Source organism: Eriocheir sinensis, chromosome 14, assembly GCF_024679095.1.
Source record: "Eriocheir sinensis breed Jianghai 21 chromosome 14, ASM2467909v1, whole genome shotgun sequence".
Lineage (NCBI taxonomy): Eukaryota > Metazoa > Arthropoda > Malacostraca > Decapoda > Varunidae > Eriocheir > Eriocheir sinensis.
In genome coordinates, this window is record NC_066522.1 from 22,432,034 (window position 1) to 22,451,447 (window position 19,414).

Consider the following 19,414-nt stretch of genomic DNA (forward strand, 5'->3'; position numbering starts at 1 on the left):
AGAAGGAGAAAGATAAGGACGAGAGAGAGAGAGCAAGGTGGGCAGGTGGGTCTTCAACGACTTGTAATCACAGGCCACCGCCACTGATAACATCTTGGCCTGTCCCGCTCAACCTACCCCTCCCCCCTCTCTGCCCCCCTCCCCCCTCAGCTCACGACCCCGGCACACACACACACACACACACACACACACACACACACACACACACACACACACACACACACACACACACACACACATGGTTATGTTTCCCTTATTATTCTGTTTTATTTATTTTTTATTATTCCTTTTCTTCCTCTCACTTTTTCTTTCTTTTCATAATATTCTCTTGTATTCTTATTCTTCTTATTTTTATTTGTATTTGCTTCCTCCCCCTTCCCCTTTTAGCTCACGATTCCCCCGGCACACACACACACACACACACACACACACACACACACACACACACACACACACACACACATACACACGGCAACGTTTCCCTTCTTTCTTATTCCGTTAATTAATTATTCCTTCTCTTTTCTTTCTGATTATTTTTTTTCTCCTTTTCTTTTCTCCTCATTTTTATTATTATTCCTTACATTGGTCTTGTTTTTTATCGAAAATAACTAAAGGCGACATAAAAAAATAACGGGAATGTTAATATAAAAAGAAACACAATATGAAACAGGAAATTAAAAACATAGCAAAGAAGGAATAGGAAACAGAAGGCATGTAACAAGAGAGAGAGAGAGAGAGAGAGAGAGAGAGAGAGAGAGAGAGAGAGAGAGAGAGAGAGAGAGAGAGAGAGAGAGAGAGAGAGAGAGAGAGAGAGAGAGAGAGAGAGAGAGAGAGAGAGAGAGAGAGAGAGAGAGAGAGAGAGAGAGAGAGAGAGAGAGAGAGAGAGAGAGAGAGAGAGAAACAAAAAAAAACATACCCCCCCTTACCCCCCCAAAAAAAAAACATTAATGCCGAACGAAATACAATGGAAAGAGCGAAGGTAACAGCCATAACGGAAGAAAAATAAACGAGAGAAAAAAAATCGTCATTGACAGAAATATCCAATAAAAAAAACCATCAGGAAAGGAAAGACATGAAATAAAAATATAAAGAAGATAACAGCCATAAGATAAGAAAAAGAAACGAGAGGAGAAAACGCGAACAGAAATATCCCCAAATAGTTACATGATAGAAAGACGAATGAAATTAAATAAAAAAATTAAAAAAACAGAGAAGGTAAAGAAAGCCACGTGCACGGGGAGATGAAACAGATGAACATCGTCAGGAGGGAACGCGTGTGAGTAAACTTGCCAGTACGCTGCAGGGAGTTTACAGCGCTGAGTAAACCTTGGCTGGCGGGGATGGGGGAGAAGGGATGGGGAGGAGGGAGGGAGGTAAAGAGGGATGAGGTGGGGATAGAGAGGGTATGGGTAAAGGAATGAGAGATGGGGAGAGAGGTAAAGAAAGATGGGGAGGGGGGAAGAGAGGTGAGGAGAGAGGGATAAAGGGATGGGGAGGAGTGGGATAGAAGGAGGAGGAGAGGGAATGGGTAAAGGGATTTGGATGAAAGGAAAGAGGGATGGGGAAGGATGGAGTAAGGATGGACGAATGGGGAGGGAGGGATGGATGTGGCGATGAGGGAAAAAGGGAGAAGAAAAGAAAGGAGAGAGAGGAAGGGAGTTTTCCATCCTTCCCTCTCCTTCACCTCAATCTTCCTCACTCACTCCCCGACCAACCACTCCTTTCTCCATTTCTCCCTCTCTCTTCTTTCCTCTCCCCCCTTCACCTCTCCTTACCCTCTCCTCCCCATCCATTCCTCTCCCTAACCCTTCTCCCTTCCCCACCCGTTCCTCTCCTTACCTTTCTTTTCTCCCCTACTCTCTCCCCTCACCCCTCCGAACCCTTCCTCCCCATTCATCCCTCCCCCTAACCGTTCTTTCCTCTCCTATTCCCTTCCCTCCTTGTTCCTCCTCCCGAACCCTCCCTCTTTCTCTTCAGTCTTGCGCGAACAAAAGCCACGATTGACCCGCAAACACGCCGCCTCCAAGACAACGCCGCAGAGACTCGCCGACCTCACGCTGTCCAAACTGCCGGGCCGCCCATGAATGGCTGCCGCGCGTCCCTGCCCAGTCATGAATGCTGGCGACGTGTTCCCGGCGCTGGGGGGGACGCAGGGCAAACACGAGACTCGGGAGCACAAACAGAGGCGGCCAGCGGTAATAGAGAGGCTGAGAGGGCTGAAGAGAGGCGAGGTGAGGTGAGGTTGGGTTAGGCGGGTGCTGCTAACTTGAGGCAGGCATGTGGCAGAGTGGGGTAGGTGTAGAGAAAGATGTAGATAGGTGGTTTGAGAGATAGATGGATATAGAAAGATAGAGAGGCTGAGGGGACTGGAGAGACGTGAAGTGAGGTGAGGTGAGGTAAGGTTAGATTAGGTGTCGGGTGTCGGTCTGTACTATACCTTAAGACAGGCATGTGGCAGAGAGGGGGAGGTGTAGAGATAGATATATACAGGTGGTTAGAGAGACAGATACATATAGAGAAAGGCTGAGAGAACTGGAGTAGGGTAAGACGAGGTTAGGTAAGGTTAGTTTAGGTAAGGCGGGTGTTGCTCTTGTGTCCTATAGCTGAAGGCAGACATGTGGTAGAGTAGGACAGGTGTAGATATAGACAGGTGGTTAGAGAGAAAGGTTAGAGAGAAAGGCTGAGAGAACTGGAGTGGGGTAAGGTGAGATAGATAAGGTTAGGTTAGGTTAGGCGGGTGTTGCTCTTGTGTCCTATAGCTGAAGGCAGACATGTGATAGAGTAAGATAGGTGTAGAGAAAGATATAGACAGGTGGGGAGAGAGACAGATACATAGATAGAAAGGCTGAGAGGACTGGAGAGGGGTAAGGTGTGATTGGGTAATGTTAGGTTAGGTTAGGCGGGTGTTGCTCTTGTGTCCTATTGCTGAAGGCAGACATGTGGTAGAGTAAGACAGGTGTAGATATAGACAGGTGGTTAGAGAGACAGATACATAGATAGAAAGGCTGAGAGAACTGGAGTGGGGTAAGGTGAGGTTAGGTAAGGTTAGGTTAGGTAAGGCAGGTGTTGCTCTTGTGTCCTACAGCTGAAGGCAGACATGTGGCAGAGTAGGAGAGGTGTAGAGAAAGGAGAGGTGTAGAGAAAGATATAAACAGGTGGTTAGAGGGATAGATGGATAGACAGGAAGGCTGAGAGGACGAGAGAAGAGACCAAGTGAGCGCTGTTCTGTCCTTAAGGTTGAAAACACACAAATGGCAGAATAGGACAGACGGGAAAACTGATGTAGAGAAGGATATAGACAGATGAATAGAGACAGATAGGCTGAGAGAATTAGTAAGAGGTGAGGAGAGAAAAATGTAGAAAGATATGAAGTAGATAGAGATACAGGTGGGGTGGTAGAAAAGACTAGGAAAGGGTAAGGATAGACTAGTAAAGATGATATAGAAAGGTGTACAGAGAGATGGAAAGATAGACGGAGAAAGGCTAGCAAATGGACGTGGAGGGGAGGAGAGTGAGAAGGGCAGGATGCATGGGCAGGGCGGACACAGTGTATGCATGGGCCGGGCACTGCATGCGACTTCCAAAGCTTTTAACCAACCTTGACGATGCTTTAATAAATTCCTCGACACGAACGTCCTTTTTCCGAGTGGTACGTGGGCGAAGAGAGAGGAGGGTCGCGGGTGAGGGGAGAAGGAGAAGGGACGAGAGGGCGAATGGTAAAAAGCAATAAAGTGAAAGATAGACAAATGAAGGGCTGAGAAAATGAAGGCACTATAGTCCGTTTCATTCCGTCTGTCATACGGAATTTTGATGTGTTGCAAGGAACTAACATGGGTAGCCTAATATCCTAAATAGCCTACCATCGCATTCAACAGTTATTATTTACTATTTCATGTTATTTTGAATATTAATCGTTATTTACATCCAGTAAATTATTAAGATACCCTTTATTTGAACTTGTAGAGCCAGATATCTTCTAATATACCTGAAATGAGCTATCAATCAATGAATTTAAAAAAACATAGATCGTTCGGGCATGACGTGACTATATTACCTGATACAAGCTGTCTTTTCGTGTGCTTGTATGTTAGATTATCGATGCAAACGACTGAAATGTTTTTTGTATACATAAACATTCAATTATATTAGTGAAAAATAAGCTTGAATGTCTATCAAAACAGTTTATTTTCACGTATTCACGAACTACAGATGTGCAGGTGCCACATCCATCAAAATTCCCGCTTTGTTGGTGGACAGATGAAATGAAACAGACTATAGTTAACTTTTGCATTAGGGAGCTGGACAATAAGAGAATATGCAGGTGTCAAGAATTTTGTTCAAAGTAGAAGATGGACAAATAAAGGAATGAGGGAATGAAAGCACTAATTAATTTTTGCATTAGGGAGTTGGACAGTATGAAGCTGAGGTGGCGTGGATTTCAGAGTCTGTACTGCTGTCTGGATGTCTGAATACAGATTATAAAGTAGAAGACAACCCAACAAAATGATGAAAGAATGGACACACTAGTTAACTCTTGCATTAGGATGTTGGACAGTATGAAAATGAAGTGGAGTAGAGTTCAGAGGCTGTCTTGTGTAACTTTCACATCAGGAATTCAGAACTTTGCATGTATTCCCTTTAAAGAGAAAAAATATATATATTCTGCCAGATGCAATTTGTCTGTCAGCTTTCACCCCAAAATTGCGCGGCCCAAGGATTGCATTCCTTATGTTTTATCTGGGCCGAGGATTTAATTTCTGCCGAATATTATGATTATGCGTTTTGTTTAAGTCCGCGCTGCCTTCCCTGCCCCTGTAATAAGCGTCTCGTATGTCTGGCCTACCGAGGAGGGTGGAAAAAAAAAATATAAAAGTGCAGCAAATTATCTGGCCATGTTGAGGTTCAGTATTGGGCAAGGCTGGTAATTAATTCTCTTTCTCTTTCTCTCTATATCTCTGTATCTATCTTTCTATCTCTCTAATAAATTGTTACCACACCAGAACGACCACTACCACCACCACCACCACCACATGCACCACCACCACCACCATCTGACTCCTTTCACCTCCACCTGTCACGCTAACACACTTAACCCTATTGCCTCACACGCACACACACACACACACACACACACACACACACACACACAGATCCTTCGTCGACCATATGGGACAGTGAATTAATTTGTTGCACTACTGAATAAGGTTGTCTGTCTGTCCGTCTGTACATCTGTCTGTCTGCCTGCCTGCCTGCCTGTATGTATGTATGTATGTATGTATGTATGTATGTATGTGATTGTGTGAAAACTATAGGAACAGAAAGACAACATTAAGCTACCATTCTCTTCTTCCACGAGTCTTCCCTCAGACGGGCGGACGTGAAGGCGAGCTCCGGACACAAGGGAAATTATAACTGTGTGTATCCTCTTGCATGCAGCGCCTGGAGACTCTGCGTGAAGATTTATGTTCACACTCGCATTCCAGGCTCGTCACCTCTCCACGCCCGCGCGATGACCCCTGCGACATGCTCCCTTGCACTGGGTCATCGCTTTTACGGAAATATATAGCTGAATACCAGATGGCGAGAGGTGCAGGGCTTTTAGTATAATGTCGAGAGGGTTCAGCTGTCTCTGCATTAGTCTAAATCATGTAGCAAGACTAAAACAATAGGAAGTACACGACTCTAGGCTGAATGGTGTGGAATGCGAAACTCAGCTCTTCCCGCCCTGATCTGGAGTCTGACCATTACATCAAAAGGTTACAAATGATGATTAATATAATGATGATGAGGGTAAGGATGGTGGTGGTGGTGATGATGATGAGTGACTATGATAATGGAAGTAATAAAGCAAAAATAATGATAATAATGATAATGACAGATAATAAAAAGAAAAATTGGAGCGACAAGAACAAAAATAACATCAGCAATATCAGCATCATCATCAGCATCATAATTAAGAGCGACCCAACTAACCACAACAAAATCAATAAATCTGAGACAACAGGAAAATACGTCGATGTACTTAACAGGGAAAACGATAAAGAAAAAAAGGTTACCCGCACAATCCTCTCACTTAACAAAAGCATAAGGATGAGAATAACACGAATACGGAGGACCTTTAAGCCTAAGACATGGAGAAAATAAAGACAAAAAAAAACCCGTCGATGTACCTAAAAGTGAAAAGGATAAAGGAGAAAAAAAGTTACTCCCACAATCCTCTCACTTAACAAAAGCATAAGGACGAGAATAACACGAATACGGAGGACCTTTAAGCCTAAGACATGGAGAAAATAAAGACAAAAAAAAAAACGTCGATGTACCTAAAAGTGAAAAGGATAAAGGAGAAAAAAAGTTACTCCCACAATCCTCTCACTTAACAAAAGCATAAGGATGAGAAGAACACGAATACGGAGGACCTTCAAGCCTAAGACGTGGAGCAAATAAAGACCGAAAAAATATAAGGAATAGATTAACGGTTTAGCAGGAAAAGAAAACGTGTACTGTATAAGGGAGGAAAACATGTGTGACAGGTGGATTCGTTTTTGATAAGGCAAGGGGATCAAAAGGGTGAAAATACTGTTTAACTCCTGCATTAGAAAGTTGGACAGGATAGTGATGAGCTGAGGAGAGAGTCTTGCGCTGGGAGGACGCGGGAGGGGTGAGGGGTGAAGCTAGATATAAAAGATAGGAAGGGAAGGAGTATTGCGGAGGGATTTAAAAGGATGGAGGACAGCTGTGTGATGCAGGTGGAGGCGGGGACGGAAGGGTGGTTGGTGGATACGGATAAAAAGGCGGAGAGGTGTGATGGAGTAGAGGAGAAATGGTGGAAAAAAGAGAGAAAGGAGGAAGAGACGAGTAGGTTGAGGGAAACAAAGGATTTGCGCTCTTGACCCTGTACGGAAAGGTGTGTGCGTGTGTGTGTGTGTGTATGTGTGTGTGCGTGTGCGTGTGTGTGTGTGTGTGTGTGTGTGTGTGTGTGTGTGTGTGTGTGTGTGTGTGTGTGTGTGTGTGTGTGTGTGTGTGTGTGTGTGTGTGTGTGTGTGTGTGTGTGTGTGTGTGCAGATAGGAGCAGATGTGAAAGGAAGGAGAGGATGCGCAATATTGTGTTCAAAGGTCGAGTGCTTGTGGGGAGATTGTTGGTTGAGTGTGCAAGGAAAGGCAGCGTGTGTGTGAGGGCGGCGGGCTGGCAGGCACGGTGCAGGAAGACAGGCGTGGCTGGGTGGCGCAGGTCAGGCGTGTGGGGGCGTGCAGGGGGACAGGAGGACAGGAGGGTGTCGGTAAATAGGGGACGACAGGGACAAGCAGGGCGGGGAGGCGAGGCGACAGCGGCGCGTCGGGGAGGCGGGAGGACAGGTGTGTGCGGGAGAGGCGGACTGACAGGTGTGCGGGCAGCGGGCAGAGGGCCGTGGGAGGGGCAGGGCACGGCGAGGGCACTAGTGGGCGGGGTTGGGGCCGCGATTGGCCGGGAGTGGGGGCCGGCTCCGCCCCGCCCCGTCAGGCCCCGCCCCGCGCTCCCCGCCCCAAGGCTGCGGCGGCTGTGTCGTCAGTGTTTTGGTGAGCGGCGAGTGTGTGCCATGAGTGGGCCAGGTCACCCGCGACCTGACCTGAGCTGACCAGTGAGTGAGCGAGCAGGCCCGCCGCCATGGATCACGGCGCCCGCGCGCGGGGCCACTGGTGGGGGCCGCGACCCCTGCTGGGAAGGGGGCGGCAGGTGTACACGTGTTTGATAGTCTTGACCCTCCTGAGCGGGTCCTTTGTGCAGTGCTGCGGCCCCGGCCGCGGCGGGGGTCGCCGCCGTTCCCCGAGGAAGCTGCGGCCGCTGGTGTTCAAGCAACATGTCCCCAACGTGTCGGAGAAAACCCTGGGCGCCTCGGGCCTTACGGAGGGCGCCATCACGAGGGACGACCCGAGGTTTCAGGACCTCGTGCCGAACTACAACTCGGACATCATCTTCAAGGACGAGGAGGGCACCGGCGCCGACAGAGTCATGACACAGGTGAGTGCCACGCTGCTGTGTCGCCCTAAGCCGCGGCGGCCGCCACGGAACTTACCTTCGTCATCCCGGACGAGGCGCCTCACCCCGCAGCCGCCCGGGCTCCTCACACCTCCAGTGAAACACCTCACACCTCGGCTAGACGCATTATCTGCGTAAAACTGAAAGATAAACTGGCAGGGGGGTCGCGGGAGGACGTAATCTTATCTTCCGTGTGGGAGGCAGCGGCGTCGGAAGGGCCGGGAAGGGGAGGCTTCATGCCAGGCAGCACGTGCCCGGCGGTCACGGCGGCAGCAACAAGTTGTTCCCGCAGACACGCTGCTCCCCTGCCGCCACACACTCCTCACGTAGCGGCGAGCAACAAGTCCCCTTGACTCACGCAATCACTCTGTTTCGCTCGTATCAAAATTATGTTTCTTCCGTGAATCAATCCATTTCCTTCCTCTCCCTGTCCAGGATTACCAACTCAGCCTCCAGACCCAAGCTGTGTTCAGGCCAACTTCTAAGTGCGAAAACAGTTTTGGTTTGTCACCTTATTCACCAGTCCAGCGGTTATACTGTAGAACTTGACTAACACTGCACGTAGCGGGGGTGACGGGGGCCGAGGCGAGGGCTCGCAGGTTTAGGTAACGATAAGATGACCACTGAACTAAGGTGACTCACTGCAGTTTTTGCCGCAAGCAATAAACACCCGCCGTCCTGATAACGCTTATCGCAGCTTATCTGTGGGGAAGACGGGGAGGAGAAGGAGGAGAAAGATGACAAGGCAGAGAGGAGAAAGAGGATGATGAGGACCTGGAGAAGATGGAGATGAGGAGAATCAAAGTTAAAGAAACGAAAAAAAGACCAATAAGAAAAATATAAAAATGGGAGAAGAGGAGCAAAGAAACGTGGCCTTTTAGGAAACGAAACCGAGGAAATCTTGATGCTTGAAGTGCTCGGAAATTTCCAGTGACAGCAGAATTAACACGAGAATTGCGAGGCGTGATGAGATAGTACTAAGTTTTTCCTGACCATTCCGTCAGTGATATCTTGTCTTTTTAAAAGGATATTAGCTACAACTTATAAATTTAACGACAAAGAAATAGGAGTAGAACTGAGCTGCGAATGAATCTCTCTCTCTAAAAAAAAGAAAAATAATAATATATATACCTTTGTGTGTATTTACCTAGTGGTATTTACCTAGTTGTAATATACAGGATTAGAGTTAGAGAATTAGACCCGTGTTATACTGTCTCCATATCTACTTTTATCCAACTTAGCATTAAAGTCACGTTGGTATGTCTCTTGCCCGCACCACCTCCTCATCCAATTCAATAAAAAAAATCAATACGTGTGTGTGTGTGTGTGTGTGTGTGTGTGTGTGTGTGTGTGTGTGTGTGTGTGTGTGTGTGTGTGTGTGTGTGTGTGTGTGTGTGTGTGTGTGTGTGTGTGTGTGTGTGTGTTTTGTATGCGATATCTGAAGTACTTATGACTTCAGGAGCACAACAAAGTCTTGCAACACTTGTAGTTATTGAAACTTCCACGAGATAAGATAAGATCTATTTTTTGCCAGAGCAGCTGACCAAAAGTCCAGCGCTCTTATCTGTTTCTTGTGCCGCCGCGCCGGGGAGGTGGACAACAGTATTTCAACGCATTCCTCCTTAATCATTTATTAAGAAACAGTCGATCAAGAATGTGAAGTGGACTTTGGCAGGTCATATCATCATGCATATATACGACTGATAACACTTGGAGGGCTGGAGTCATGGAGTGGCGATCTGGGAATTGTGGAAGTCAAGTTAGACAGAATCAGGAGGAAGTGGTCTTTGGAAGGTCATATTATTATACATACGGCTGATAACACGTGGACAGTCGGAGGAACACAGTGGCCACCCGGGAATTCAAGAAGTTAGGGCAGAGAGAGAACTGGATGAAGAGATGAAACTAGAATATTTGCCGGAGAAGGATGGAGTGTACTACAATCAGACACATAGAGAGGTGGTCATATTATAATCATGCAGGCAGCTGATAACACTTGGACAGCCAGAGTAACGCATTGGCAACCAGGGAATTCTAGAAGTCAGGTCAGACAGAGGACGAAGTGGAGAGATGATACTTGAAATTTTGTAGGAGCTGGATTAAGTACACTAACATCAGACAGGGAGGTGGAAAACGCTAGGAAAGGCCTTCATACATCAGAGGATTAGTAATAACTGATGATAATGATGAAACAATGAACCAGGTGGAGAGATGACACTAGAACCTTTACCGGAGCAGGATGGAATACACTAACATCAGAAAGAGCTGTGGAGGACGTTGGGAAAGGCCTTTATCGAACAGTGAAGTAATAAGGATTAATAATGGTGATAATTGTGTTCGTCTACGTCACTTTTAAATACATATATAATGGTAATGTTAATAATATCGCCTCTAGAGTTGCAAGAATGTGGAAAATCAAATCATATGAACGAAAAACTATTAATCAATCATCTCTCTCTCTCTCTCTCTCTCTCTCTCTCTCTCTCTCTCTCTCTCTCTCTCTCTCTCTCTCTCTCTCTCTCTCTCTCTCTCTCTCGTATATAAAAGAATAAAGACGCCATTTATATTCCGATGCTGATATTCGGTTTCTCATTCCGCGTTCGACGGTCATAAATTGTAGCCAATCCACTGCACACCTTTGCCATTTCTCTCTCTCTCTCTCTCTCTCTCTCTCTCTCTCTCTCTCTCTCTCTCTCTCTCTCTCTCTCTCTCTCTCTCTCTCTCTCTCTCTCTCCATCAAATATTTGTAGCATAACTCATTCCGTCAGTCGCTTCATTTTCTAACGCTGGATCTGTTGAGGAGGAGGAGGAGGAGGAGGAGGAGGAAATGAGGAAGGTGTAGATAATGATGATGAAAATGATGATGAAGAGAGAGAGAAAGATTGAGAAGGAAACGGACAAGGAAGAAGAGGAGGAGGAGGAAGAAGAGGAGAAGATGAGAAGGAGAAGGAGGAGGACGAATGAAAAGTAGAAGAACAGGATGAGAAACAAGAAAAAGAGGAACAGAAATACCTAATAACAAGAAGAGCAAGATGAAGAAAAATACAAGATGATAAACCACAGGCAATAAAAAGAACAATATGAAAACAAAACATAAAATCACATACCGAAAAAGACGAAGATTAACCAGAACAAGCCAGATCGATACATTCCTTCACCCATTTCCAGCCCGTAGCTCAAGGCATAAGACATAAGAGCCGGGAAACGCCCCGCGAAACACTCAATAACACTGATGATTTCCAAAGTCTTTCTGGAGATGAAAAATGTAAAAGTGTAAAAATGTGACCTGACCTGACCTGACCCTATGCAAGAACCCTTCAGCTTATATTAGGGACGGAAGGAAAGGAGGAGGTGGTGGAGGCAGGAAGGATGTGGAAGAAAAAGGAGAGGAAGGGAAGGCTGGAGAATGGAGAGAGGGAGGCTGGCTAAAGAGGAGAGAGAGGAGAGGCAGGTTGGAAAGAACAGAGGTTAAAGAAGGGAATCAGAGTTAGGATGAAGCGAGGAGACAGAAAGACAGGCTGGAAAGGGGAGAGAAAGAAAGACCAAAAGGGGATTAAAACAGGTTGAGGAAGGGGCGAAGGGAAGATGGAGAGGGGAAAAGGAAGGCTTAGGACGAGAGAGGGCTAAATTCATGAGGGGAGAGAATGAAAGAGAAAGAGAGAGACAGCCTAACCAAAAATGAGAGACAGCGATAGACTGATTAGAGAGAAGAGAAAGGCAACTGGAGGGGAGACTAAGGGTGACTAGATGACTTTTAAAATGAGTAAGAAGCATCATAACGAAGGGCAAAGCATAGCGAAGAAGAGGCAGCAGACTGGTATGGGAGAGAGGACAAACTAACCACAGACGCGAGAGGTTAAAGAACACGGCAGCGAGAGGCAGACAGGCTTAAGAACCGGGCAAAAAGAGGCTGAGTGCATGAGGCGCCTGTCCTAACGCCCTTCCCTCGCCGCCACACCTCGCCCGCCGCTGACAAACTGGCTGTGACGCCGCCGAGAGGACGAACACTGTTATTAGGAAGCTGTACGGCACGCTAGCAAATGACTTCCGCCACGCAGGGAAAATTTATTGGTTCGATCGAAGTGACTCCCGGTTCCCTTCCTCTCTTGGAGGCTTGGTTGGTTGCCTTGTGTTGTGTTGTGCTGTGGTGGTGTGTTTGTTTGTGTGTGGGGAGGTGATGAACATGGCTATCTGTCCATCTTACTGTCTATTTATGTATTTATTTATCTATCTGTCTATCTATTTATCTATTCATCTATCCATCTATCTGTTTATCTATCTATCTATCTATGATCTAAATTTTGAGATACTGAATAGCTTGTATAGTCATCTTTACTTTTATTATCATAGGAAAACGTGAATAATAAGATAATGATTATGGTAATAATAATAATAATAATAATAATAATAATAATAATAATAATAATAATAATAATAATAATAATAATAATAATAATAATAATAATAATAATAATAATAATGATAATGCAGTTAGGTATACGTTACTACTACATGTGTGTGTGTGTGTGTGAGAGAGAGAGAGAGAGTGCGTGCGTGCGTATGTGTGTTTAAAGATGTTCGGCCAATATTAGCAGAGAAGGGAATTTTTAGGGTCGTCTTGAGTATTTGCAAAACGATACTGTTTCGCGCAGCTGTTGACTGAGAACACCGAGAAATTTGGCGAGGAAAAACACTCCAGGCGGCGATGGGGGCGGTGGTGGTGGCGGTGGTGAAGGAGGCGGCAGTGCTGATGGGGGCGGTGGTGTCGGTGGAGATGGTGGTGGTGTTTGCGGCGGCGGTGGCGTTGGTAGTGGTCGGCGCCGGTGTAAAAGCCAGCACAGGACATCTACGCATTACACAAGACGAAGGAGGGAGGGATGGACAGAGCGCTGCATTGATATCTCTCACCCTCATCAGGAGATATTTTTAGTCCACAAACTCTTTCAATGTTGGGGAAAAATATTTAGACTTATCTGGAAGAACTAATCCCACCATTCATCTCTTCGCCATCCTCCTGGGACAAGCGATGTTTCCTTTTCCTGTATTATCTGTTCAATGTGTGGAAGGGAGTGTGAAGGCAGCTCTGGAACAATTGTTTTTACCCATTCTTTACTTCGGTATATACTCTTTCTGTCTTCAATGGGAGAGGGACAAGCAATGTTTCCTTCTCCTGTATTCCGCGTGGCTTTAAATCTTTCTGTTCGTGGAAGGGAAATATCAAGTCAGCTCTGAAACAATTACTTTGGGGATTCTTGTCTTTGCTCTGTCCATTCCCCCCTCTATCTGTCTTCATGGGAGGGGAACGAGCGATGTTTCCTGTTCCTATATTATCTGTAGTTTTAAATCTTGCAATGTGTGGAAGGGAAGTATCAAGTCAGCTTTGAAACAATTACTTTGAGCATTCTTCTATTTGCTGTTTCCTCCTCCTCCTCTGTCTGTCTTCATGGGAGGTAGACAAGCGATGTTTACTTTTCCCATTTTATCTGTAACTTTAAATCTTGCAATGTGTGGAAGGGAAATATCAAGTCAGCTCCGAAACAATTACTCCGGTCATTCTTGTCTTTGCTCTATCCTCTATCTGTCTTCATACGTAGGAGGAGGAGCAATTTCCAGGCTGTTTCAATGTTCACTTTTTTACTCGTGTGTCCCTTACCATAAAGCAACAGTATCTCGCCTCTGCCACAGGTCTCAATACAAATCTTGGCGCTGCTGTGACGCTCCCAGAACATTCAAGGGGGATCTTCTTGCATCGTATATTCGTTAGTGGCTGTCTCTATTGCTGCGTCCTGGCCGTCGTCTTCTCTGCCGTCCCCTCACTCCCCCCCGAACACTGAGCCCCATCAAGACCCTAATAAAAGCGGCTTCCGAACTCCTCTCGCCGCACAAACGTCCTCAGTCCCGTGCCGATGCGCTATCTTAATGCCGTCTAAGCCGCGGCGTGCTGGCGGGGCGGCGGGGACTCCACACGGACTTTTTTTCTCTCCGCGGCGAGTGTGTGAGTGTTGCCGATAGCGAGCAGGCCGCCGCCCCGCCACGCTAAGCCGATCCCGCTACTTCCGATGCTCTTTTGTCAGGCTGAGGCCCCGCGCCGCCCCTCCAGGCACCCCTAAGGGCCCCAGATAGGAATGGATGCCATGGGGTGTGTAGAATATAGCGGCCCTGTCTCCTCCTCTACTCCCCGCCGTGATGTCTGTTGCTGAAGGTGTTACGTCGGAATTGAGTGCAAGAGTGTTTTTTTTTTTTTTTTAAGGCGAATAGCTAATTCTTCATCACGTTTCTTCCTATTATTATATATTTACTGATAATGATGTTACTCCGCAATTAATAACAGGAAGTTCTTGTTTTCTTTTTAGGTGAATAACAACTTTTTTTCACATTTTTCAGGGGAGTAATTAATTTTTCACGTTTCCTAATGTTATTAAATATATATCTGTATTGCTAATGGTGTTCCTTTTAAATGAACAGAAGGAAAGTTTTCTTGTTTTTTTAAGGAGAATAACATCTAATTTTCCACGTTTACTCTTATATAATATTATTGCTGATGTTACTTCTGAATTAAATGCAGGAAAGCGAACGTGAAATTTCTCTTGGCGAATAACTACTATTTTTGACGCTTGCTAATATTAAACAAGAGGTGACTTACTCTCAAGGTTTATATAATGATTTAACAGAGAAGCATCAAAATTATTCCTCCAGTTGGAAAAACAAAAGCCTTCCCAAACATATGATAAACCTCCAAAATTTTGCATGTTTATCTTAAAATAGTTTCCAGAGTTCCTCCTCTTCGACAATTGATGATAATATTATACACATTTGTTTTAGGGATTCTCGGAGAAGCGTGGTATATTTTTTGATGCCGTAAATATTAAGTTTCTTGTTATTGAATATAATGATTTTAAAATAGCTCGAACATATATTCTTTTCTACGAGTGGAACTAACCCTTGTTGTTGTGGTAAATACAGAGTTTCTTTTCACTGAATATCCTCACGTTAAAACAATTTATTCATATCTTCCTAAACAAATAGCTATTTTTTTTTATACTGTATCTCCTATTTTTTGTTTCTGTGTTTAATATCCTAATTTTTAATCGTCTTATTATGGCTTCCTCTTAAACAAGTGACTGTTTCCTTTTAATACTGTAAATGTTAAGTGTCTAATCAATATCCTCATTTTCAGTAATTCTTGTTAGAGCTTCCTCTTCAACAACTGATTATTTCTTTTTAGTCCTGTATATGTTAAGTGTCTATTTGATAACCTCACTTTAAAACAATTCTTATCATAGCTTCCTCTTAAACAACTGATTATTTCTTATTAGTTCTGCAAATGTTAAGTGTCTATCGAATATCCTCATTTTAAAACAGTTCATTCAATTCTTCCTCTTAAACAATCAAATATTTACTTTTGATACCATGATTGTTAAGTTTCTATTAAATAAGCTCATTTTATAAACATTCTTAATACATCTTCCTCCTAAACAACTGATTATTTACTTCCTACATTTCTTTGAGGGTATTTTATTTTCAACGCTTATCATAATGCACTCCCAGAGGACTGTGATACATTTCTTTCTGAGCGGCAACAAATCTCAATTTTAAACCGGATTGAAAGATATTTATCTTTTAAGACCTCCCCTCCCTGGACTCCTCCCTACGACTTATTTCTCACCACAAACATCACCAAAACCACTACCATGCCCTCTCTCCCTCTCCTTCCTTCCTCCTCTTCCCTCCCTTCTCCTTGATATCAGTTAGTGATGAAAATTAGAAGCTTACGGAACGTTTACTATGAAAATGTAAACGACAGGCACAAGAGAGACACGAATGACAACGTTTGTGTGTAAGCGAGCGGGGTAGTGGATGTAATAGTAGAGAGAACGAGGGAAGGTTGCATGCAGTAGGTGTATGTATAGGATGAACAGCTTGAGGTTGTACTTACTGAGCGAGGAACGTTCAGCGGAGGGCAGTGCTGGCAACTTACCTGGAAGAAAAAAAAAAGAACAGGTGTTATTAGGTTTTATTCATTCAAGTTATTTAGAGGATATAAACAGACAACGACAAAGACGAGGAGCAAAATATAAGTAAAACAAATACAGTAATTTTGACAAGCAAGTAATGATAAACTATTACTACCATCATCATCAACAGCAACTACAAGAGCCACACCACCACCACTACAACACAACCACCTCCAACACCAGCGCTGACAACTCCACCACCACGTTCTCTCTACCTAGCACCATGAGGGAAATAGAAATAAAACAATGATAGGAATTTTGACAAGCATGAATTAATAAACCATTTTTACCTTCATCAACATCAACAACCACGTAAACCACAACAAGAGCCACAGCAAGAACCATACTATACCACCACCACCACCATCACCACCACCACCATAACCTCCTCCTTTCCTACTACGAGCCTCGCAATAAGAGCAGCCCGCTTTGCCTCGCGCCGGCCGGAAGTAAGACGTGACACGCTCCCTGGCGCGCGTGCCGACTCGTGACACACCCGCCGCTGCTCACTGAGACGTGCAAATTGACGGGGAGGTGATGAGTGTTCTCACATGTGCGACAGTTAGCCCGGAACACGGTGAGAAATGCAGTCCTAGGAATGTCGACTCATCCTTTCCCTTCGCAGAAAGAGCATCACTGATTAGATGTTAAAGATAAGTCTCATTGAATACATTTGCGTTTGTGGATGTGATAGCTTTTAATCAGAAATCGATAAATACAATGTAATGAGTAAGACAATCTGGTATGGGACGATAGGTGTCGAGTAGTTTGCCCTTACCAGCAGTTGTTACCCTCTCCAGCCTGGTTATAGGGAGTCCCGAGGGGTAGACTGAAGGGGGAGGTAGTATGTCTGCGCTTTATTAAGACAACATTACGAGGTTATCACTATATGTAACTTCATTAATCTGTAGTTTTATTAAGAGAACATTACAAGGTTATCACTATGAGGTTATCAAAATCTATAGACAGAGGTTTGTGCTTTAATAGGGAAGTAGAAATAATATAACATGCTGAGAGACACAGACAGACAGACAGGCAGCCAAACAGAAATTGCATCAAGTTGAAAGAGACATAAGATATACCATGTCGAGAAAAAGAAATTGCATCATGTTGAACGACAGAAATTATAACATGTTGAAAGGGAAATGAATTTATATTGAGAGACAGAAATGATATCCTGTGTAAAGAGAGATAGAAATTGAATCATAACAGCATATTGACAGATAGAAATTAGATCATACTGAGATAAAGAAAATATATCATACTGAGCAAGACTGAACGCCAGACAGCCAGGCAGAGAGACAGACAGATCGCCAGACCAAAACTCTATCATAATCAAAGAATAGAAATTAGACCATACTGAGATACAGAAAATACATCATACTGAGCAAGACCGACCGCCAGACAGACAGGTAGAGAGACAGACAGACCGCCAGACCAACAGACAAAGTGAACCCCCTGAAAAAGGATCACACGGCCTTATATGAAGCCTAAACGCCACAAAAACAACGAATCGCAGGTAAATGGATGGATGGAAGAGTTAATCAAGGTGTTTGTTTGTCCTTAGTCGTGTGATGGCGCTGTCCCTCCCTTCTAAATGACCTATCCTCCTCCTCCTCCTCCTCCTCCTCCTCCTCCTTCGTCACCCCCTTCTCCCCCTGTCTCTCTCTCTCCCTTCTTATAGCAGTGGTTTACTTGCACCCCCTCCTCCCTTTTTACTCTTCTCCCTACTACCACCTCTCCCCTCTCTCTTCCCCTTCCCCTCCCCTCACCACAATCTCATTTCCCAGTTCTTTTCTCCTCCCCTCTCTCAGCCCTTCACCTCTTCCCTCCTCTTTCCCCTTCCCCTCACCTTACCATAGTCTTTCTTCTCTCCCTTCCCCTATCGTTCTATTCCCCTCTCTTCCCCTTCCTTTTCTTCCAGACATATCCTTCCCCCACCCCAGAACATCTTCCTCCTCCTACTAATACTCCCCTATCACCTCTCCCTCCCTCTTTCCCTCCCACTCACCTTACCACACTCTCCCCCTTCCCCATTCCATCAACTCCCCTCTCTTACTCTCTTTACTTGCGACCCCAACCGCCCTCCTACCCCGATACCCCCACACCCCCTCTTTCTCCCCCCTCTCTTTGCCTTGTCACACCCTCTCTCCTCTCCCTTCCTTTAACCAACCCCTCCTTTCTTCCCCACCCTTTCCTTCCCTTGCATTCAATACTTCCCCACCCTTCCCTATATTAGTGAACCCCTCCCCCCCAATCACCCAAAGCCTTCTATATAGCGTCTGTCTGTCTGGCGTCGCGTACAATCTGGAGCCTTATACGCCTTCCAATCCTCCTCCCACGCCGCACGAATTGAATAGTTTGCGTCCCGGGCCACGTCTTCATCCTCGGCCATTAGTCCCCATTAGGGCGGGGCCAAGGGGTGGGGTCTGCGTGGAGGCGATGCACGGACGGATGGACTGATGGTTGATGGGTGGTGGGGGTGGTGGGGGTGGTGGGTGATGGATGACAGGCCAGGAACAATGACTAGCTTTTACATCCCTAACCCTGTCCCTCCCTCTCTTCACTTTCTTAGGCCAAAAACACTGACAAATATATCTAGCCCTTACCTCCCTAACCCTGTCTCTCCCTCTTTTTAATTTCCTAGTCCAAAAACACTGACAAATATATCTAGCCTTTACCTTCTAACCCTGTCTCTCCCTCTTTTTACTTTCCTAGCCCAAAAATACTGAGAAATATTTCTAGCCCTTACCTCCCTAACCCTGTCTCTCCCTCTTTTTAATTTCCTAGCCCAAAAACACTGACAAATATATCTAGCCCTTACCTCCTTAACCCTGTCTCTCCCTCTTTTTAATTTCCTAGCCCAAAAACACTGACATATATATCTAGCTTTTTACCTCCTAATCCTGTTTCTCCCTCTCTTTATTTTCCTAGGCCTTTACCCTCCTCTCCCACGCTATATTTCTCTCACCCTCTCTTCTTTCAGGAAGCAGGAAAAAGAAGTGATTTTTTTTTCATTGTTGATACAGGTTTCGCAATTCCCGCTCCATCAAAGCTCAGCAAAGCCCGATTATGATGTTATCACGAGGAGAACATTAGAAGGTTATCACTATCTATAGATTTAAGAGAGAAACATTGAGCTTGTCGCTTCATTCATTCATTAAAGAAGAAAATTTTAAGGTTATCACCACCTCTAGCGTTATTAAGGAAACATAATAAGGTTATCAGGGTTACTAGGAGATAAAACACACTGAAAACACCCAACCAAGAGATTTTCCATTTACTCGCTCAATAGGACAACTACGCCCATAACACAGCTTTGTATCGCTCGTGTTCTTTTATAGTTCGCGGCAATCCAAGTATAACGAGAGCTGAGTCTGCAGCA

At 45.0% G+C, this 19,414-nt stretch overlaps 1 protein-coding gene and 1 long non-coding RNA gene across 2 annotated transcripts in view; one reads left to right on the plus strand and one right to left on the minus strand.

Moving 5' to 3' along the window:
* The window catches only part of LOC126998667 (uncharacterized), a 101,898-nt gene extending 92,691 nt beyond the window's left edge, over nucleotides 1-9,207 (minus strand). Inside the window, exon 1 of the long non-coding RNA XR_007752961.1 lies at nucleotides 8,052-9,207. This is a non-coding gene — a long non-coding RNA (uncharacterized LOC126998667). The remainder of the gene's footprint in view (nucleotides 1-8,051) is intronic.
* LOC126998663 (indian hedgehog protein-like) overlaps nucleotides 7,237-19,414 on the plus strand; it is a 100,484-nt gene continuing 88,306 nt past the window's right edge. The window contains exon 1 of the mRNA XM_050860638.1: nucleotides 7,237-7,996. Coding sequence (XP_050716595.1) covers nucleotides 7,643-7,996 — 354 coding nt within the window. The 5' untranslated portion in view covers nucleotides 7,237-7,642. The remainder of the gene's footprint in view (nucleotides 7,997-19,414) is intronic.